Source organism: Dendropsophus ebraccatus, chromosome 2, assembly GCF_027789765.1.
Source record: "Dendropsophus ebraccatus isolate aDenEbr1 chromosome 2, aDenEbr1.pat, whole genome shotgun sequence".
NCBI lineage: Eukaryota > Metazoa > Chordata > Amphibia > Anura > Hylidae > Dendropsophus > Dendropsophus ebraccatus.
In genome coordinates, this window is record NC_091455.1 from 15,766,123 (window position 1) to 15,789,281 (window position 23,159).

Here is a 23,159-nt window from a genome sequence, read left to right on the forward strand (position 1 = left end):
CGGTTCATTTATAGCATGGAGGGAATGTACCCATCAGGTGATAGCAGGGGCCGCCCCAGAGCCATAGCCTCATCAGACACTAGTATCATCAAACACTAAAGTAGTATAAGAAACACATATTAACACAGATAATTTAGTGTTTTCTGCAGATGACTTGTCAGCTTTACTGTATAGACTGGGACAGAGTGCGAAGAGTCATCTCATTATCATTAGAACGTGGCTTATATAATGGAAGCACTAATGTATTACTGGAGGCATAGACACTATATAGTAACATCATATACTACTTTATGCACAATGCTGCTCCGCTGTCATATCCTGCCTCCCCCCCCCCATCCTGGAACAATGGGGTATGTTTATTGTATATAACTGTCAACAGCAGGGGGCAGTGAGAGGGGGGTACTAGGTCAGGCCATGTTTTCCATTCACTGACAGTAAGCAGAGATCTTACATAGTTGAAGTCTATTAGAAGCGAGAGAACTTTTGCTTCTCCGGTCTCTGACTTACATTAAACTGGATGGATCTTCCTTTGTTCTATGGGAAAAGGTTGGAGTGAAGACGTCCGTCTGTCAGTAATGAGGCCGGAATAATAACTCAATGTGAATAACTTTATTGTAATAAAGACAGGAACAAGGATATCATTGTTGCTGAAGACGCGGCGGCCGGGGGCGCAGATTGTTTCTACTAATTGTGTTTTCTCGGTCAGAGACCTCGGTGTGTAACCGGAGCCGGGACAGTGTCATGGCTGCCCTGGGATACACGTCCATCAGGAGTACGAGTCCTTGCCTGCCTGCTGGCTGCCTCCACTGACTGCAGATGGCAATCCACTCTCTGAGCTGTTACTGAGGGTCACAGGTCCAGACTGTAATCCTATAAGACAAAGGAGAGCGAATCATAGACCTCAGCTGCTGCAGAACATCATCACACACCACAGCCGCTGCAGAACATCATCACACACCCCAGCTGCTGCTGCAGATCATCATCATACACCCCAGCTGCTGCTGCAGAACATCATCACACACCCCAGCTGCTGAACGTCATCACACACCTCAGCTGATGCAGATCATCATCACACACCCCAGCTGCTGCAGAACATCACACACCCCAGCTGCTGAACATCATCACACACCCCAGCTGCTGCAGAATATCACACACCTCAGCTGCTGAACATCATCACACACCTCAGCTACTGCAGAACATCACACACCCCAGCTGCTGCAGATCATCACACACCTCAGCTGCTGCAGAACCTCATACTATACCTCAGCTGCTGCAGAACCTCATCATACACCTCAGCTGCTGCAGAACCTCATACTACACTTCAGCTGCTGCAGAACCTCATCATACACCTCAGCTGCTGCAGAACCTCATACTACACCTCAGCTGCTGCAAAACCTCATACTACACCTCAGCTGCTGCAGAACCTCATCATACACCTCAGCTGCTGCAGAACCTCATACTACACCTCAGCTGCTGCAAAACCTCATACTACACCTCAGCTGCTGCAGAACCTCATCATACACCTCAGCTGCTGCAAAACCTCATACTACACCTCAGCTGCTGCAGAACCTCATCATACACCTCAGCTGCTGCAGAACCTCATCATACACCTCAGCTGCTGCAGAACCTCATCATACACCTCAGCTGCTGCATGTGTGTATTATAGGTAATACTGTCCTCACTGTATACTGTATATTATAAGACCATGAGAGGTCACCTCGGAGCACTGTAAGATATATATATACACACACACACACGCACACACACACAGGCTATACGATAATAACATCTTGTAGCGTCTCTTCCTCCCCGGCACCTGCAGTCTCTTTGATCTCAGGACTTACTTGCAGATGCTTTCAGGCTGGGAATGAGCTGATTCCAGAATGAGCACTCGGCTTTCTTCAGGCCCTGACGATTCTCTAAGCGCTCAGTAAGTTCTTTATATCGGTCTCCCCCGCCGTGCGCCCGGTGCTCCGGCCATGGGGGTAACGCCGCCTTCCTTTTTCTTGAAAAACTGTATGAAAAGTTGGGATTTCTAAGAAGAAAAGAAGAAGAAAATAAATGGAACTTCTTATAAACATCTCAGAAAGAAGAAGGAAAAACTGGATCTAATGTTACATAATGGACTCTTATTGGGGAACATTGGTATTTTACTATTAACTCCTTCCTTGCACCAGACCACCAGGGAAGCTACCATTCTGTCCATGCAAAGAAAACAAAAAAACAGGAAAAAACAAACATGGTGCTCACGGCCAGCGCTGTCCACAAAAACTGTGCTCCAAAGATAATCACTATGTCATGTAGCAGAAAGGTTTAATATAAAAGCACAAAAACATGACGGGTTTCGGGGAAATGTACCGCCTTCATCAGGTATAGACAAGTGCACTAAACCTAAACTCGGCTGGTTCACAATATGTAAATGGCGGCATGGAATCCAGTATACAGACACAGCAGCGTACACTATATACTACACAGCACTTACCCTGTTCTTACAAAGTTGGCCAAGTATTGCATAACCTGTAAGGAAAGATTCTGTTCCTCCACAGAAAACTGACTTCTATAGTTTGAGTGAAAGGGAATTCCGAAAGCGTACATGATGTCTTCGGGCAGATCCAGACCGGAGCTGGAAGATATGGACAAACATTAGCAACAATGCAATGATTCAAGGATAAGAAATGACAGACGTTCCAGGCTTGGCGGCTTCCATCATTATTATCTACACATAGTGAGGGGCCACATATCCAAAATCTATGGACTTGCTGTATGGCCCTTTACATACATTATAAGGTGGAGTTCATCCAAATGTTTATATGTTCCAAAATCAGGAACTTTGAAACCTTCCTTTCAATCTAGCATTGGCCCCGATACCATCCAAAAATAGATGAATTAAAGGGGCCCTCAAGGGTTCATATTTCAGGCTATAAAGCCCTAACCCCTCCTATATTTAACAACAGTCTGAGTTGGGGGACGCTGAGGTGCTTTTCCGCTTTCCCGTTGTTAGCAGAAAATCCCCCCAAAAAGAGGATCTGTAACCAACTATATACACTTCTCCATTTACAAAGAGCAGTCTCTTCTATTGTATCTGTACGATAAGGGTATGTTCACACTGAGGAATATAAAGTGAAATCTGTGCGTAATTTTATGCATATTCCCCCCCCCCCCCCATAGATGGGGTGACACACGGATTTGCGCCCCCCCTTATACAGTATATGTGTGCAGGGACAGACTTGGTCTGTCCCATTACCTGTCTACGTCCCCCCTCCCCTTTTTTTTTCTCCATTACAGGTGGCTACAGACCTTCTGGAAGATTCAGCGATATCCATCAGCTGATTGGACAGTTGGTTTGAGCGGGAGTTACAAACCCAAGTGGAAGCCGTTTGATTGGTCGCTGGTGTCTGAGCGGGAACCCGGATTTGAATTTAAAAAAGTGGTCCGCGTCTCCCAGCTCAGTCGCCGCGGATCACCAGGAGGAAGAAGCTCCAACCCTCCCTCCCTGTTATAAAAGAGACTGAGAATTGTCGCAGTCTTTGTAGTGGGGTTTAATCTCCCAGTTTACCTGGGAGGATTCGTATTTATGTTGGACAATTTTAATTAAGGTTTAATGTTTAGTTTATTTACTGCTTTAATGAAATCTGTAACCCTTACAAAGTACCGCGGCCATAAAATATTTGCGCAAGTAAAAGGTCTCTGTGTATTATTTTTAGGCTTTAAGGGGGTTGGGGCCTGCAATTCCGTGTCCTGGCCTAATTGACTGTATTTTAGTTAACTCCCTGCATTTTCTGGAGTGATTTCTACCAGCACCTTAACAGTTAACTCCTTGCCTTGCTGGTGATTGACAGCCCTATCCTCCTGTCTTATGCTGCATTACACAAAATGATAATTCGCCCGATCGTACGATTAACAATGTCGGAGTAACGATTTTTTTTTCATAACAATCAGCATTTAGACGGTATGATATATCGTATGGAAAATTTGTTTTGCGATCTCACACATTGGTTAAATCGGCGAACGACTGTTCACACGGAACAATTTGCGATTTTTTTGCGAACAATGTGTAAATGGACCTTAGTTCTTATCTGCCCCAATCACCTCTGAGACCAGGACCTGGCTTCCTTGACTTGTCAATCACTATGCCTGATGCCTGCTATATGGCCCTATTACACAGAATGATTATCGGCCGTATCCGAATAGAACGATGTCAGCTGATCGTTGCAGTTGTTTGATAGCAGCGATATACTGCTGTCGCGCCACGGAATAGGAGCGGAGTCTGCAGACCTCTGCTATAAGCTATGGGCTGCCAAGACAATCTATTGATCACCCGGGCATCTCCCCGCAGCCCCCCTGGACTCACCCGCTCACTGCTGCCGCATGTAATAGCGGCGGCAGCGAGCGGGGAACGAGGAGCAAACGAACGCTGACAGCATTTGTTTGCTCCTCTAGTTGCCCCGTGTAATAGGCTATAGCGTATACAATAAAACCAGCTACTGTTTGTAGCCGTTATTGTCATGGAGGCAAAAACAAGGTCTTCCGAGAAGCTGACTTGGAAGAAAGCAAGAGACCATGTGAAAGACCTATGGGAACAAAGAGGGACTATACAAAGTCTAATGAAACCACTGAGCCACTATGGTGTCCAGCATCAGATGTAGCGGAGGAGAGGACAATGACTTCTAAGGGTTAAACATGGTCAAATTACCATGGCTGCCTTCTTCCAGAAATAGCGCCACACCTGTCTATTGCTTGATTTGGCATCGTATTTCATACCCATTTGCTCCAATAGAGCAGACACAAACCATGGGCAGGTGCGGAGCGGTTTCTGGAAGGCGGCGGCCATGTTTTGTCCATGCGTTACAAGCCAATTTGACAGAAAGGAATTTGGACACTATTCAAGCTCCTTTCCAGATGAATGAGGAGGAGGAGGAGGTATTGTTACACATGGCGAAATAGAAGGAAGTAACACAGACATCGCTCTCATGTGTAGGATCAGGAATTCTTCATCGAACGCTATTATTCTTGGAAGGGAAGCGGACACATTTGGCCGTGCTCTGGACAGCATTGGCTTTAGGAGAGGTTCACGCGGACGTTCAGCGCTGTATATCTGTCATGCTTTATTACATGGGATGGGTGGCGTTTTGTTTGCTGTTTTGAGATCATACGTGAATGTGTTATTATGTAGGCCGACAGACTTCTCATGCTATATACCAGGGACAGGGAACCTGCTGACCTCCAGCTGCTGCAAAACTACAATTCCCATCATGCCTGGACAGACGAAGCTTTAGCTTTTTTTTTTTTTAGTTAACATGGAGAACACGGCACCTACTGTTTTCTGACAGTTTTTTTCTCGAAAAACAGAAAACAGTCAGAAAACAGGAAGTCCTGTGTATCTCAGGCCATCTGAGCGCTGACAGAGAAGGCAGTAATGGGATTGATGGACACATTGAGCTGTGACTCTCTGTACTGGCCGGAATTCCTGTGTTTAGTCTGTTTTTTTCAACCAGCACAAGTCAGAAACTCTGCCATCCAGAGACTGGACCTGGATACAGTAAGTATAGCTGTTATATAGCTGCCTTCAGGAGACTGGAACTAGATACAGTAAGTATAGCTGTTATATAGCTGCCTTCAGGAGACTGGAGCTGGATACAGTAAGTATAGCTGTTATATAGCTGCCTTCAGGAGACTGGAGCTGGATACAGTAAGTATAGCTGTTATATAGCAGCCTTCAGGAGACTGGACCTGGATACAGTAGGAATAGCTGATATATAGCAGCCTTCAGGAGATTGGACCTGGATACAGTAAGTATAGCTGTTATATAGCTGCCTTCAGGAGACTGGACCTGGCTGCAGTAAGTATAGCTGTTATATAGCTGCTTTCAGGAGACTGGACCTGGATACAGTAAGTATAGCTGTTATATAGCTGCCTTCAGTAGACTCAACCTGGATACAGTAAGTATAGCTGTTATATAGCAGCCTTCAGGAGATTGGACCTGGATACAGTAATAATAGCTGTTATATAGCTGCCTTCAGGAGACTGGACCTGGATACAGTAAGTATAGCTGTTATTTAGCAGCCTTCAGGAGACTGGACCTGGATACAGTAAGTATAGCTGTTATATAGCAGCCTTCAGGAGACTGGACCTGGATACAGTAAGTATAGCTGTTATATAGCTGCCTTCAGGAGACTGGAGCTAGATGCAGTAAGTATAGCTGTTATATAGCTGCCTTCAGGAGACTGGACCTGGATACAGTAAGTATAGCTGTTATATGGCAACCTTCTGGAGGCTGGACCTGGATACAGTAAGTATAGCTGTTATATAGCTGCCTTCAGGAGACTGGACCTGGATACAGTAAGTATAGCTGTTATATAGCTGCCTTCAGGATACTGGAGCTGGATACAGTAAGTATAGCTGTTATTTAGCAGCCTTCAGGAGATTGGACCTGGATTTCTGGTAAATTCAGCTTTGTTTTACAGCATGATAACAAAAAAAAAGAAAAAAAGAATGTATATGGCCATGCAGAATACTAGGCCGGGCCCGACCTGAAGTCTGGTGGGTCCTAGACTTGGAATGGGGCTTCTGTACAGTTTAGCCCTGGTGACTAGACAAATGCTGTTTTATTCATCCTCCTCTTTATATCCCTTTGTAATGGATAAGATAACCTTGGTAATTTGAATACTTTGCAGGGGCTTTAGCTCACCGACTGGACATAACATGGTGCATTATTTTGGCCCAAAGTGGAATTGTTTTCATTATCCGTAAAGGTATGTGTGGAGGGGGTACCTATTACAGATGTTGGGGGGCAGGCATCCATTAAGGTGGACTGTGCACATATTATAGATGGGGGTCATACAGATAGTGGGCGTCTCTGGTAAATATGTGAAGAGTGTACACATTGTAGAAGACCTAGCACAGATTACGTGGAGGAAGAACAGGTGTTAGAAGATTATAGAAGCCCTGGTACAGAGTTTGGTGGCACAGGTTTAGCCATAGGGGAGCAGAGGGTGCGACTGCACCTGAGCCCAGGAGCTATAGGGGGCCATGAAGTCTCTCTTCCCCATATGAGGAGACCAGTGCTATAAATGAAGCATTTTAGGTGAGGGGCCCCATGACATGACATGATTTTGCACAGGAGCACACCGGCTTCACACTACACCTCTGACTGGCAGTCTCTGGTACAGATGTCGGGGAGAACCTGGTACGTATTACAGGATAGTTGGGTTCTCTAGTATAGAGGTGGGGCCCAGGTACAGAGAATGGGGTACACAGAAACAGATTAGGGGCCCTTGAAGAGATATGGGAGGCTTGTACAGATTATGGGGGGCCCTGATAGAGATATGACAGCCGGACCCAGACCATCATGCTGCTCCTCTACTAGATAACATTAATCCACACTGTCAGTTTTGTCTCCCATAAGTAAAAATCTTCCTGTTAGAGCAGCAGGAACGGCCGCCAGCGATCGCTGGGAACAAGAAATCCAGATTCTGCCAAAAGAAACGATGTGCATGGTAGATCATCATTGAAACACGTATACATGGACGGGCGAGGCTGCGAGTTATGGGCACTGCATAGAGACAATGATTCTCAATTATTTATTTATAAAGTTTTATAAGTTCTGGATTTATTTTTATTATTTCAATTATTAATGTAATTTTTTATTTTACTATAGGCTGTAAGAAGGGATCCGCAGCACATGTCTTACATTGCTCCATTCAAACAAGGGGCTCAGGACACTGTTCTCGAGGGCCAGTGCCTGACTGCGGGTCTCTAATAGTCCGATCAGACATTTATCACTGATTCTATGGAGGTGATGCAGGTTAATTGTGGGCCTGTCCCTTTAAGTATTTTTGGAAGATACAGTGTGCATGTGTGTGTGCGTGTGTGTGCGTGCGTGCGCGTGTGTGTGTGGTCACTGACTTACCTGCCCTGGGAGTAGGTCTCAGGAACATAATACATGTATACACGGCCATTCTCCTTCACAGACCAGTGCTGGGCCATCTGGATTACAGGACAAGCTATAAAGTGGTCTCTGAAAAATGAAAATAAAATATTGTTATCTGCCTGAGAGAAAGAGAAAAAAAGGAGAAATATGAGACGCTAGATAGATACAGACAGACAGATAGGAGATAGATAGATAGATAGATAGATAGATAGATAGATAGATAGATAGACAGACAGATTGATAATAGATAGATAGATAGATAGATAGATAGATAGATAGATAGATAGATAGATAGATAATAGATAGAAGATATAACAATGATACATTCATGATACATTTAGTCAGGCTGGTTCAGATGGATGATGTGTCCTCCGGTTTTCCCCCGGGCGGTGTATACAGCCCACACATAGAATAATCTGCTTTATGTCCGTACATGATATCAGACATTCCATTCTAGCTGAGCTTGAGGACGTGCATTTCTATATATACACGACACACTATAAAGTTATTTTATGGACATAAAGGATTCATATGACACGTGGGAGCAGTTGGAAAGTTCTACTTCTGGCAGATATAGTATATAGTGTGTACATTTTATGATAACCCTATATACATCATATGGTAAGGAGAGCGTCCAGCTATCCCAAGCACAGAGTAAGGATCGCCACACCCCATACATTTCCTGCACCATTCAACCGGCCAGAACAAGTTGTCTTGTGTCCATTCAGAGAGTTTTTCCTTCTGTGGACAATAGATACTTAATGTAGAATAATGCTAATATTGTTTCCCCCACCTTTCTGCACTCAGTACCCAATAACAAGAATGTGAAAGCAGAATTTTTACTTTTTTTTTCTTTTTTCCAATCATGTCTGAGATGTTTCTGCACCCTGATTGGATACATTTGTGGTAAATGCAGCTGACTGGATGGGATCTGGAGAGACTCCGTCCCTGTCTATATGAGGTCTCACAGCTAACAATGTATATCAAAGAAAATGCCAAGCCATGAGGAGGAAAGAGCTGCCTGTAAAGTTCAGAGACAGTATTGTGTGGAGGAGCAGATCTGGAGAAGGGGACAAAATATTTCTACTGCACCTAAAGTTCCCAAGAGCTCATCGCCCTCAGTACCTCTTAAACTAAAGAAGTTTGAAACAATCAGGACTCTTCCTAGAGCTGCCACCCCGCCAAACTAAGTAATCGGGGGAGAAAGGCCTTGGTAAGAGAGGTGACCAAGAACCCAATGGTCACTGTGGCTGAGCTCCAAAGATAATGTGTGCAGATGAGAGAAATTTCCAAAAGAGCAGGCATCACTGCAGCCTCCACCAATCTGGGCCTTATGGAAGAGCAGCAAGAAAGAAGGCACTCCTCAGGAGTTATTGGAGAGAGAGGAAAAGGTCCTACCTCTTCTCCTCTCCGGCACTCTTCTTCCTTCCTTTGACAGTCTCTGCTGACTTTGGGGTGGGGGGAGCATGTTGCAGGCATTTCAGGCCTTGGTTTCACCCACACACAATTGCCAATAGCTGTCTAATGTCACCACAACAGCTGTAACATGAGAAAGCTACTGATCATTGCCCACAATATGCTCCAACTCCCCTCTCGGCTGCGGAAATTACCAACAGAGATGGTCAGAGGGAGGACGTGGAGGACCTCTTCTACTTTTCAGATAATATCACCCAACAGACAATGACCCAAAGAACACAGTCAGGACGACACAGGAGCGGCTTACAGACAACTCTGTCAATGTCCTTGAGTGGCCCAGCCAGAGCCTTAAACCCAATGGGACATCTATGGAGAGACCTGACAATGGCGTCCATCCAACTCGACAAAGGGGAAAAGATCTGCAGAAAAGAACGTCCATGTGAAAACCTTGTCCCCTCATACCCAAGAAGACTGGAGGCCAAATGACCACCAAAGGGTCATCACCTAATTCTGAGTTACTGCTGTGAATACTGATACTGATGTGATGGACAATGTAGTTTTTCCTTTTCAATGATAACTGAACGCTATCACTTATCATTGGGTATGGAGTGCAGAATGGTGGGGGAAACTGGATTTTTTTGGATTTTAGCACATTTAGCAACATAAAATGTGAAAAAGTCTGAAGACTTTCCAAATGACTTCATGGCCAGTCTCTAGCACCCACCAAATACACCAAAAACATTTTACTGAATCATTTTCTTTTTTTTCTTTTTTTTTTTTGTTCCTTTTAGTTTCTAGGATTTTTTTGACACTTTTCGACAACTTCTAAGAAAGTGTCATTTTTGGAGTTACTCCGTGTGAGATTGCACAAGCCCAGAAAAGTCCCAGCGACAATATTGCTGGAAGATAGTTATGAAGATTCTCTGCGGTGGAGGGACATCCAGGTCCCAGTGGTGTAAGAGCAGCCCGGCCCCTGCTGTGTCATTGTATGACTGATCCCGGAGATCAGCAGTCACTAAAAGCCATAAAAGCAGAAGCAATAATCATGACAGATGTAATATTGTGTAAGAAAACTCATTATCAAAGAGGATGACTATATGGAGCAATATCGAGGATACTGGGAAATTCCAGAGTAATTCCTTAAGTGCAACTGTCTCCAAATGTTCATAGACGTTCCCTGGTGAAGACCTCTACATGGCACTGCCCATATGGTCTCCAGAACAATCTCCGCTCATCACTGCATCCAAGGCAGACCTCCATTCAAGCCTCTATTGCCATGTTGCTTTGCACCACAACAGTCTTTGATAGTGAAGGCTTCGTATGTGATCACTATGGATGGATCACTATGCACCGTTCTTCTGATATGACCCTCCGCCTGGGCAGAGCTTCTTCTCTGTGCTCCTCCTGCTGTCATTCTAACTCTTCATTGTTTTCCCAATGTATAACAGCGCTGAAATCTCGGCCTACGAGTTTCGAGTGGTAAACCAGTGTTTCTCTATCTAGAATTCTGGCCCTCAAGTGGTGATAACTGATGGGCGATCAGGAGGCATCACACATCCTATTGGACTGATACAATTTCTGAGGTTTCATGTGGCTGAACAAATTTTCTCTTGATCTGTGATTATACCACTGAAGTCGCTCCACATGTCAAATAGCAGGAAGGTTTGCAGATCATACCGACACCTGATCCTTCCTAGATTTACATAACCTTACGCTCTCTACTTCTTGGTGATGCTATTTCAATGTTGAGGAATGTGGGTGTGAGTAAACCCCTATCCCTGAGTGAACATTGTGAGTAAACCCGTATCCCTGAGTGTGCATGTGAGTAAACCCGTATCCCTGAGTGTGCATGTGAGTAAACCCCTATCCCTGAGTGTGCATGTGAGTAAACCACGTATCCGAGTGTGCATGTAAGAAAACCCCTGTCCCTGAGTGAACATTGTGAGTAACCTCATATCCCTGAGTGTGCATGTGAGTAAACCCCTGTCCCTGAGTGAACATTGTGAGTAACCTCATATCCCTGAGTGTGCATGTGAGTAAACCTGTATCCCTGAGTGTTCATGGGAGGACGTGGAGGACCTCTTCTGCTTTTCGGATAATATCACCCAACAGACAATGACCTAAAGAACACAGTCAGGACGACACAGGAGCGGCTTACAGACAACTCTGTCAATGTCCTTGAGTGGCCCAGCCAGAGCCTTAAACCCAATGGGACATCTATGGAGAGACCTGGCAATGGCGTCCATCCAACTCGACAAAGGGGAAAAGATCTGCAGAAAAGAACGTCCAGGTGAAAACCTTGTCCCCTCATACCCAAGAAGACTGGAGGCCAAATCACCACCAAAGGGTCATCACCTAATTCTGAGTTACTGCTGTGAATACTGATACTGATGTGATGGACAATGTAGTTTTTCCTTTTCAATGATAACTGAACGCTATCACTTATCATTGGGTATGGAGTGCAGAATGGTGGGGGAAACTGGATTTTTTGGGATTTTAGCACATTTAGCAACATAAAATGTGAAAAAGTCTGAAGACTTTCCAAATGACTTCATGGCCAGTCTCTAGCACCCACCAAATACACCAAAAACATTTTACTGAATCATTTTCTTTTTTTTCTTTTTTTTTTTGTTCCTTTTAGTTTCTAGGATTTTTTTGACACTTTTCGACAACTTCTAAGAAAGTGACATTTTTGGAGTTACTCCGTGTGAGATTGCACAAGCCCAGAAAAGTCCCAGCGACAATATTGCTGGAAGATAGTTATGAAGATTCTCTGCGGTGGAGGGACATCCAGGTCCCGGTGGTGTAAGAGCAGCCCGGCCCCTGCTGTGTCATTGTATGACTGATCCCGGAGATCAGCCGTCACTAAGAGCCATGAAAGACTTGAGGTCTGCAAACCTTCATGTGAGTAAACCCATATCCCTGAGTGTGTATGTGAGTAAACCCGTATCCCTGAGTGTGCATTTGAGTAAACCCATATCCTTGAGTGTGTATGTGAGTAAACCTGTATCCCTGAGTGTGCATGTGAGTAAACCCATATCCTTGAGTGTGCATGTGAGTAAACCCTGTATCCCTGTGTGTGCATGTAAGTAAACCCCCATCCCTGAGTAAGCATGTGAGTAAACCCGTATCCCTGAGTGTACATGTGAGTAAACCTCTATGCCTGAGTGTTCATGTGAGTAAACTCGTATCCCTGAGTGTACATGTGAGTAAACCCGTATCCCTGAGTGTGTATGTGAGTAAACCCCTATCCCTGAGTGTGCACGTGAGTAACCCCGTGTCCCTGAGTGTTCATGTGAGTAAACTCGTATCCCTGAGTGTGCATGTGAGTAAACCCGTATCCCTGAGTGTGTATGTGAGTAAACCCTTATCCCTGAGTGAACATTGTGAGTAAACCCCTATGCCTGAGTGTTCATGTGAGTAAACCCGTATCCCTGAGTGTGCATGTGAGTAAACCCGTATCCCTGAGTGTGCATTTGAGTAAACCCGTATCCCTGAGTGTGCATGTGAGTAAACCCGTATCCCTGAGTGTGCATGTGAGTAAACCCGTATCCCTGAGTGTGCATGTGAGTAATCCTGTATCCCTGAGTGTGCATGGAAGTAAACCCCTATCCCTGAGTGTGCATGTGAGTATCACAGTATCCCTGAGTGTGCATGTGAGTAACCCCATATCCCTGAGTGTGTATGTGAGTAAACCCGTATCCCTGAGTAAGCATGTGAGTAAACCCATATCCCTGAGTGTGCATGTGAGTAAACCCGTATCCCTGATTTGCAAAATGTTAGAACTTCATAGAGAACTTGAACCCCTTTGGCGCTGCAGAGTTCTGTAACACTACAACTAAAAGAGTGGTTAGAAATACTCTGAGCAGTATAGAGACCCTACATTTTGGAAGTCAGTGGTGATGATATATTACAGGATCATTTTGTACAGGACTTCCCCTTTAACTTTCTTATGGGGTCACCAGGGATCACTGACCGTGTAGCGTTCTCTAGTGCTCTGGAAAACACGGCATATTCATCGGAGGAATGCTGGAGGGAGTAGTACCACACCGCCGCCCCCTGCACCTGCGGCTCCATCTCCTCTCCGCCCAGGGAATTCTGCAGCGCCTGGTAGAAGGCCATCTTACTCTCACCTCTTCCTTCAGCTTCTTCAAATCTCTGATGGAAGGAAAGACATTTTTGGAATATTTTGCAGTAAGATCCAGATTAATAATGAAAGTTCAAGCTCAGGTTCTAAAAATATCCAAGCGCCATCTATCCGGCACCTTCCTCTATGACACCGGGTACAAAATGTGCAGAGGTTCTGGTCCGATAACGGAATGTGACGCTTCATCATCAGGGTATATGACATTATGGATATGTACTGTAATAATAAGAAAACTAAAATCTACCTATTATAGTAGTTATATTTCTGTATATAGGAGCAGTATATTCCTGTATAAAGGAGCAGTATATTCCTGTATATAGGAGCAGTATATTCCTGTATATAGGAGCAGTATATTCCTGTATATAGGAGCAGTATATTCCTGTATATAGGAGCAGTATATTCCTGTATATAGGGGCAGTATATTCCTGTATATAGGGGCAGTATTATAGTAGTTATATTCTTGTATATATGAGCAGTATTATAGTAGTTATATTCTTGTATATAGGAGCAGTATTATAGTAGTTATATTCTTGTATATAGGAGCAGTATTATAGTAGTTATATTCCTGTATATAGGAGCAGCATTATAGTAGTTATATTTCTGTATATAGGAGCAGTATTATAGTAGGTATATTCCTGTATATAGGAGCAGTATTATAGTAGTTATATCCTTGTATATAGGAGCAGTATTATAGTAGTCATATTCTTGTATATAGGAGCAGCATTATAGTAGTTATATTCCTGTATATAGGAACAGTATATTCCTGTATATAGGAGCAGTATATTCCTGTATATAGGGGCAGTATAGTCCTGTATATAGGAGCAGTATTATAGTAGTTATATTCTTGTATATAAGAGCAGTATTATAGTAGTTATATTCTTGTATATAGGAGCAGTATTATAGTAGTTATATTCTTGTATATAGGAGCAGTATTATAGTAGTTATATTCCTGTATATAGGAGCAGTTTTATAGTAGTTATATTCTTGTATATAGGAGCAGTATTATAGTAGTTATATTCTTGTATATAGGTGCAGTATTATAGTAGTTATATGCACAAGCCAACAAGACAGAAATGGCTGCACATCGCACCCATGGCTGACATGAAAGATTATTCAGCTACATTTAACCAACATCAGAAGTTAGTATATAATTTGGCCAAACCATATTGCCTCATGTACCACATGCAGGTCTTCTGACGCACATGAGTCCCTAACCAAAAAACATCACTGTTCCGGTCAGCGACCACAATCCCCGCAAGCAGAGAAGGGGGGCCACGGAATGGCCCTGCAACCCCATTGTCACAGGACCAGACCCTAAAGGGCCCCCCCGGACCCCGCAGGCGCCACCGGCGGAAAAAGTGGACGCCAAGCAACACAAGTGTGAACAAGCTCTTACCTCTCTCTCCATTCCTCTGCAGGTAGAATGGGAGAACACTAGGAGATCCTCCCCTTATGTACACAATTGCTTCCTGCTAATTTGAATCACATGGGTTTTACAAAGCACGAGTGCTAGCCACAATGAAAAAAGGGACAGAATACATAAAATATGCACATGCCAACAAGACAGAAATGGCTGCACTTCTCTGCTTGCGCACGTTTTGCGAGGATTGTGGTCGCTGACCGACACAGTGATATTTTTTGGTTAGGGACTCATGTGTATCAGAAGACCTGCACGTGGTACATGAGGCAATATGGTTTGGCCAAATTTTATACTAACTTCTGATGTTGGTTTTAAATAGCTGAATAAGCTTTTGTGTCAGCCATGGGTGCGATGTGCAGCCATTTCTGTCTTTTTGACTTGTACATATTTTATGTATTCTGTCCCTTTTTTCATTGTGGCTAGCACTCGTGCTTTGTAAGACCCATGTGATCCAAATTAGCAGGAAGCACCTGTGTACATAAGGGGAGGATCTCCTGGTATTCTCCCATTCTACCTGCACAGGAATGGAGAGAGAGGTAAGAGCTTGTTCACACTTGTGTTGCTTGGCGTCCACTTTTTCCGCCGGTGGCGCCTGCGGGGTCCGGGGGGGCCCTTTAGGGTCTGGTCCTGTGACAATGGGGTTGCAGGGCCATTCCGTGGCCCCCCTTCTCTGCTTGCGCACGTTTTGTGGGGATTGTGGTCACTGACCGGCACAGTGATGTTTTTTGGTTAGGGACTCATGTGTATCAGAAGACCTGCACGTGGTACATGAGGCAATATGGTTTGGCCAAATTATATACTAACTTCTGATGTTGGTTTTAGATGTAGCTGAATAAGCTTTCGTGTCAGCCATGGGTGCGATGTGCAGCCATTTCTGTCTTTTTGGCTTGTGCATATTATAGTAGTTATATTCTTGTATATAAGGAGCAGTATAATAGTAGTTATAGTCCTGTATATAGGAGCAGTATTATAGTAGTTATATTCTTGTATATTGGGAGCAGTAATATAGTAGTTATATTCTTGTATATAGGAGCAGTTTTATAGTAGTTATATTCTTGTATATAGGAGCAGTATTATAGTAGTTATAGTCCTGTATATAGGAGCAGTATTATAGTAGTTATATTCTTGTATATTGGGAGCAGTATTATAGTAGTTATATTCTTGTATATAGAAGCAGTATTATAGTAGTTATATTCTTGTATATAGGAGCAGTATTATAGTAGTTATATTCCTGTATATAGAGAGCAGTATTATAGTAGTTATATTCTTGTATATAGGAGCAGTTTTATAGTAGTTATATTCTTGTATATAGGAGCAGTATTATAGTAGTTATATTCCTGTATATAGGAGCAGTATTATAGTAGTTATATTCCTGTATATAGGAACAGTATTATAGTAGATATATCCCTGTATATAGGAGCAGTATTATAGTAGTTATATTCTTGTATATAGAAGCAGTATTATAGTAGTTATATTCTTCTATATAGCAGCAGTGTTATAGTAGTTATACGGTTCAGGGAAGAAAAAGAGTGCTGCACCTCACACCTATGGCTGATACTAGTACCTCTCGGCTGCATAAAAAACATCAGAATTCTGTATGTGAATTGATCAAGCCACACTGCCCCATGTACCTTGTGCAGGTATCTGATACACATGGGTCCCTACACTAAGTCCACACTGTGCCGGTCAGTGACCACCACCCCCGCAGGCGTGCACAGTCAGGGAAGGGAGGCCATGGAACGGCCCTGCAACCCCCATGCCACAGGACCAGACCCAAAGATGCCACACCAAAACCTAGCCAGCACCACCGGCGGGGAAGGCTGCCCCCAAACAGCACAAGTCTGGATAAGGTATTGCACTCACCATAGCTATCACGCCTGCATGGGTGGTGGTCACTGACCGGCACAGTGTGGACTTAGTGTAGGGACCCATGTGTATCAGATACCTGCACGCGGTACATGGGGCAGTATGGCTTGATCAATTCATACACAAAATTCTGATGTTTTTTATGCAGCCGAGAGGCACTAGTATCAGCCATAGGTGTGAGGTGCAGCGCTCTTTTTCTTCCCTGAACCGTATTATAGTAGTTATATTCCTTTATATAGAAGCAGTATTATAGTAGTTATATTCTTCTTTATTAGGAGAAGTATTATAGTAGTTATATTCTTCTATATAGGAGCAGTATTATAGTAGTTATATTCCTGTATATAGAAGCAGTATTATAGTAGTTATATTCCTGTATATAGGAGCAGTATTATAGTAGTTATATTTTTGTATATAGGAGCAGTATTATAGTAGTTATTTTTTTGTATATAGGAGTCAGTATTATAGTAGTTATATTCCTGTATATAGGGGGCAGTATTATAGTAGTTATATTCTTCTATATAGGAGCAGTATTATAGTAGTTATATTATCTTATATAGGATCAGTATTATAGTAGTTAAAACAAAGTCACTCATTGTTGCGCTTCTAATTGTAAAATATAAAACCTCTGAGTATTGCTGAGTGTCTCATTGAGATTGCAGTCCTCACCAGCACAAACCACAAGAGGGTAAATAGTTATTAAGATCATAACTATTGCCCCTCCAACAATATGTTTTACTACTGAACACAGCATTCTCAAGAGCGGAGGTAGTGATGTCATATTACAGAGCTGCATCCTATATGCATTGATGTGCAGGGTGACCATAGACTGGCCTATTCAATTGTATGTGGTCTAAGTCTATGAACCAGTAATAAACTGAACCTTATTGATTCCTCTGAACATTGTGTACAATCTAACAAGGAAGTTTTTGTCTCTGGCCGGTCCGCCATATAGTCCGCTATCAGCCGGGAACACTTGCAGCCCTGAGGTTTGGAGCTTCTATTCTCGTCCAATCCATTATTTGCATACAGTATATGCCATCTGCAAGAAATGTTCAGGAACAGGAAGTGGAAGCCACAAGGGAAATGGCAACATCGCTCGACAAATTACAAAGTAAAACTCGTATGCGTTATATGTAATAGTACATACTGTATAAAAAGAAAGTGCTTGTTAAACTTTAACATACAGTGGGAGGAAATAAGTATATGATACCCTGCCGACTTTGCCACCTTCAAGGAATGGAGAGGTGGTATGGTAGGTAACATCACCTGTGAGAGACAGAATCTATACAAATTCCAAAAAATTTCATCGTATTATTTTTATATACTTATTTTGCATTTTATTACATGAAATTAAAATTTGATCACCGACCAACCCGCAATAAATCTGGCTCTCACCGACCAGTAATGAGCTCCTCCTACGCTGCTCTCATTGCCTGGATTACCTGCAGCGGTTCGATCTCATTACCTGTATAATAACACCTGTCCACACAGTCAATCAATCACAATCCAACCTCTCCACCATGACCACCATCACCATGACCAAGACCAAAGGACACCAGGGACAAAATTGTAGAACTGGCCAGAACTACATGAGAGGACCTGATACATGACTTGAAGAGAGCGGGGACCAAAGTCTTAAAGATTACCATTAGTTACTGTAAGCTTTGTTTTAAAATTTGTTCAAGATGGCGGACGGACATCTAAAAAACAAAAACAATTGTATGCTCATCTGTTTACGCTCCCCCGTGTCCTCCTCTGGTGGTCTCTGGTGTATCCAGCCCACTCAGCCAATCACTGGCCGTGGCGCTGTCCCTCAGTCAGTGACTGGCTGAGTGGGATTGCAGCTGCAGGGGGCACCAGTGATTGAGGACTAAGTATTCGTGATTCAACAGCTGAACCGCACCAAATCATCTGCAATTGTTAAGCTTTGTTAGTACGGCTCGTTTAAGGTTCAGTTTGGACAAACCCAAATTTTTTGCCAAAAATTTGCAAACCTGTTGAACTGAAGTTTTGAAAACTTCGGTCTTCTCTAGTTGTCACGCAGTATTCCCAGCTGGACCGAGGAAATTGACTGAGCACTACAATGGGTGGATATGATATTAAGATTCCTCATAAAGTTATGATGACTGTTGGTCTTCTATAGATACAATGGGCAGCGTAACTTTACATCTTAAATGCATCTGGTGCTTGTTCTCTCTATCACAATAGGAAGTGAACAACGTATTATCAGATCATAAGCTCTTCCTTGTGCCTCGGACTTATCTCTCATCTGCTCAGGGCCTGACATTAGGAAATTATTGGTAGGATATACTATTCACGTAATATCAGACCATTCTGGGTCCAAAAGAGGACTCTATCAGGTGCAGATCATGTTACCACCTGCAGACGCTGTTAGATAGTTGTAATGGCAGTAACATCACGGGTACCTTCAATAGTATTGTCCTAGTTTCAAAACTTTGACACTGCCAAGAGTCAAAGAGGTAGTCCCAAACTGTAAGATGTGCTAGCTCCCCCTCCCCTCCTTGTCTCTCCTTGCTCATCCTCTCTTCCCTGTCTCTTCTTGCTCCTCCTCTCCTCCCTGTCTCTCTCCTTGCTCCTCCTCTCCTCCCTGTCTCTCCTTGCTCCTCCTCTCCTCCCTGTCTCTCCTTGCTCCTCCTCTCCTCCCTGTCTCTTCTTGCTCCTCCTCTCCTCCCTGTCTCTCCTTGCTCCTCCTCGCCTCCCTGTCTCTCCTTGCTCCTCCTCTCCTCCCTGTCTCTCCTTGCTCCTCCTCTCCTCCCTGTCTCTCCTTGCTCCTCCTCTCCTCCCTGTCTCTTCTTGCTCCTCCTCTCCTCCCTGTCTCTCCCTGCTCCTCCTTTTCTCCCTTGTCCCTCTTTGATTGACACTCAGGGCCAGTAGTGAGCCCTGTCTCCAAATCGTGCACGTACCATGGATACAAATGCAGTGCACATGCAAGAAGTTTCCTTGCTTCAAACCAGCAACCGCAGGGTCGTCATTTGTGCATCAGTGCATTTGAAAGATTTGCAGACCGGGCTCAAGACTGGAAGCTGAACCCTGACTGTCAATCCATGAGGGACAGGGAGAGGAGGGGAGGCATAGAGACCGGCCAGCTTTTAGCACTTCATGGTCCCAGAGCCGCCACATAGACCTTTGCATGCATGTTTTTATGGGGGTATTCCACTTGATTTAAAGGGAACCTGTCACTATGAAAATGCCTCCTAAGCTATCGGCATCATATTAAAGAGCAGAAGGAGCTGAGCAGGTTAATATATATCCTTATGGGGAAAGATTCAGTATAACTTATAATTTATTGTATGAAATCTCTTATGTTTCCATGCTAAAGAGTCCAGTCCATTGAGTGACCCCGCCCACTAGACTCCTTAACACAGAATGAGCAGGGATTTCAATGAACATGTTACAAGTATTACTGAATCTTTTCTCACAAAGTTATATATCAATCTGCTCAGTTCTTCCAGCTCTATAACATGATGGTGATAGATTAGATGGCATTGTCTGGGTGACAGGTTCCTTTTAAACTTCCTATATGCTGCTGCTGGGGATAACATAACAAACAGCCTGTTGTTACCTCTCTGCGCTCTCACATTGTCTAACTACATCATCTTTGGGTTCAGGCTGAACGATCTTTCCTCCACTTTTGTGACAGCCTGCTCGGCCAATCACTGGCCATGGAGCTGTCCCGTCTCAGTCAGTGATTGGCTGAGCGGGATGTCACACCAAGACTAGTCTGTCTTGGAAGTGCAGGCGGGATTGTTCAAAGATGACATAGAACGACACCAGGGAGCATGGAAACGTAAGCATAGGCTTTTTGTTATGTTCTCCTCAAGGGCATCAGCATATAGGAAGTTTTATTTGAGTGGAATACCCCTTTAAGTTTTGAAAGCGCAGAGAGCATTTTTAAATTATTACTTCCATTACAGCTATCTAACAGATTGTAACATTATCTTCAGCAGATTCCCTTTAAATCCAGTTTTCATGTTTAAGTGTCACCGTCATAAAAAAATAATAAAAAATAAATAAATAAATATATATATATATATATATATATATATATATATATATATATATATATATATATATTACGTTATAGAAAGGAAATGCTAGAGGCTAATTCCAGGTAGAGCTATAGCAGCAATGCACAGTACAGATATTAACATTAGTACCAAGGGCCGAGTCTGTGACAACCAGTGGCGTCGCTAGGCAGTTCTATCCGGGGCTCCTGCCCCGGATAAAATGCCTGCTGCCCCGAATGTTTTCTCCCCCTGCATCTCCTATAGACTGTCAGTGAGTGAGTGCACTCACACTGACTCTGACTGTCCCATGCAGTCAGAGTCAGTGTGTGCCGGTGCAAGCTGTTATCTGACTGGGCCCTGGTTCAGGCACTTACCCAGTCAGATGCCAGCCAGTGCGGGCACACTGTACACTGAATGTGACTGTCCTGGCCCCGCAGCAGGATGTGCAGCAGTCAGTGAGTGCAAGCTGTCATCTGATGGGGCTCTTACCTTACCCAGTCAGATGACAGCCAGTGCTGGGCCCCTGCTCCTGGAGAGGCCCAGTAGGCTGCCTCATGCTGTAGTCTGGGGTCCTGCTCCCTCCACATAATGTTTCCTGCTGTCCTCTGCTGTCGGGAGGAGGGGGAGGGGCGGGAGGACACAGGAGAGCCGGAGCCGTGAGGAAGAGGGAGGCTGGACAGGAGCTGAGGACAACCTGATAAAAAGTAAGTGTGTATGTGAGTGTGTGTGCCTGCCTGTCCGTGTATGAGAACTGTGGATGTCTCTATGCAGTGTGCAAGTGTATGTGTGTAAAGTGTGCTTATGTATGTAAGGTGCACAGTGTGTGTAGTAAACGTGTAAAGGATGTATGAATGCATGTACAGTATATGATATATGAGCTGTAAGTGTATGCATGTACAGTATACGATATATGAGCAGTAAGTGTATGCATGTACAGTATATGATATATGAGCTGTAAGTGTATGCATGTACAGTATATGATATATGAGCTGTAAGTGTATGCATGTACAGTATACGATATATGAGCAGTAAGTGTATGCATGTACAGTATATGATATATGAGCAGTAAGTGTATGCATGTACAGTATACGATATATGAGCAGTAAGTGTATGCATGTACAGTATATGATATATGAGCAGTAAGTGTATGCATGTACAGTATATGATATATGAGCAGTAAGTGTATGCATGTACAGTATATGATATATGAGCAGTAACAGTAAGTGTATGCATGTACAGTATATGATATATGAGCAGTAAGTGTATGCATGTACAGTATATGATATATGAGCAGTAACAGTAAGTGTATGCATGTACAGTATATGATATATGAGCAGTAACAGTAAGTGTATGCATGTACAGTATACGATATATGAGCAGTAAGTGTATGCATGTACAGTATACGATATATGAGCAGTAAGTGTATGCATGTACAGTATACGATATATGAGCAGTAAGTGTATGCATGTACAGTATATGATATATGAGCAGTAAGTGTATGCATGTACAGTATATGATATATGAGCAGTAAGTGTATGCATGTACAGTATACGATATATGAGCAGTAAGTGTATGCATGTACAGTATATGATATATGAGCAGTAAGTGTATGCATGTACAGTATACGATATATGAGCAGTAAGTGTATGCATGTACAGTATACGATATATGAGCAGTAAGTGTATGCATGTATAGTATATGATATATGAGCAGTAAGTGTATGCATGTACAGTATACGATATATGAGCAGTAAGTGTATGCATGTACAGTGTGTGCATATGGTGTATGCATATGTTTCCAGTATGTGTATATATGTGCAGTATGTGTATATGATGTATGTATATGGTGTATGTGTCTATATGATGTATAGAGTGTATGCATGTACAGTGTTGGTGTATATGATATATGTATATGGTGTATGCATGTATTGTATGCAGGGCCGTATTTGCCACTAGGCACCCGTGGTCCGGTGCCTAGGGCGGCGCCCTTCGGGGGGCGGCACCCGCAGGAAACAAAACAAATTTTTTATAAAAAAAAAAAAATCTCCCCTGCCGCCGTAGGCACCGGACCTCGGGTGCCTAGTCCGCCGCCCGGGGGGGGGGTTGTTGCTGTGCAGCTTCCAGTGAGCTTCCGGCGGGCACACGCTGCCTCTATCACAGGCCGGAAGCTCACAGCTGCAGCCCTGCGGTCCTTCTCTCCCGGTCGGCAGCGACGCACGTGACGTCATCGCGCCGAACAGGAGAGAAGTTCGTACACCGCGGGGCTGCAGCTGTGAGCTTCCGGCCTGTGATAGAGGCAGCGTGTGCCCGCCGGAAGCTCACTGGACCCGGCCCCGGCCTACCTCACCTGCCT

General features: G+C 43.8%; 1 protein-coding gene across 6 annotated transcripts in view; it reads right to left on the minus strand.

Annotated features, from left to right (window-relative positions):
* Positions 1–599: 599 nt before the first annotated feature.
* The window catches only part of TG (thyroglobulin), a 135,036-nt gene continuing 112,476 nt past the window's right edge, over positions 600–23,159 (minus strand). For 4 of the 6 annotated variants that reach the window (XM_069957077.1, XM_069957079.1, XM_069957078.1 and 1 more), the window contains 5 exons: positions 13,323–13,504; positions 7,910–8,017; positions 2,483–2,623; positions 1,845–2,035; positions 600–870 (listed from right to left, as the gene is read on the minus strand). In XM_069957077.1, the coding sequence (XP_069813178.1) occupies positions 767–870; positions 1,845–2,035; positions 2,483–2,623; positions 7,910–8,017; positions 13,323–13,504 (726 nt within the window). In that variant the 3' untranslated portion in view covers positions 600–766. Of the gene's footprint in view, positions 871–1,844; positions 2,036–2,482; positions 2,624–7,909; positions 8,018–13,322; positions 13,505–17,687; positions 17,819–18,773; positions 18,858–23,159 lie in introns of those variants that run through there. The other 2 variants (XM_069957080.1, XM_069957081.1) reach the window with 2 other exon arrangements.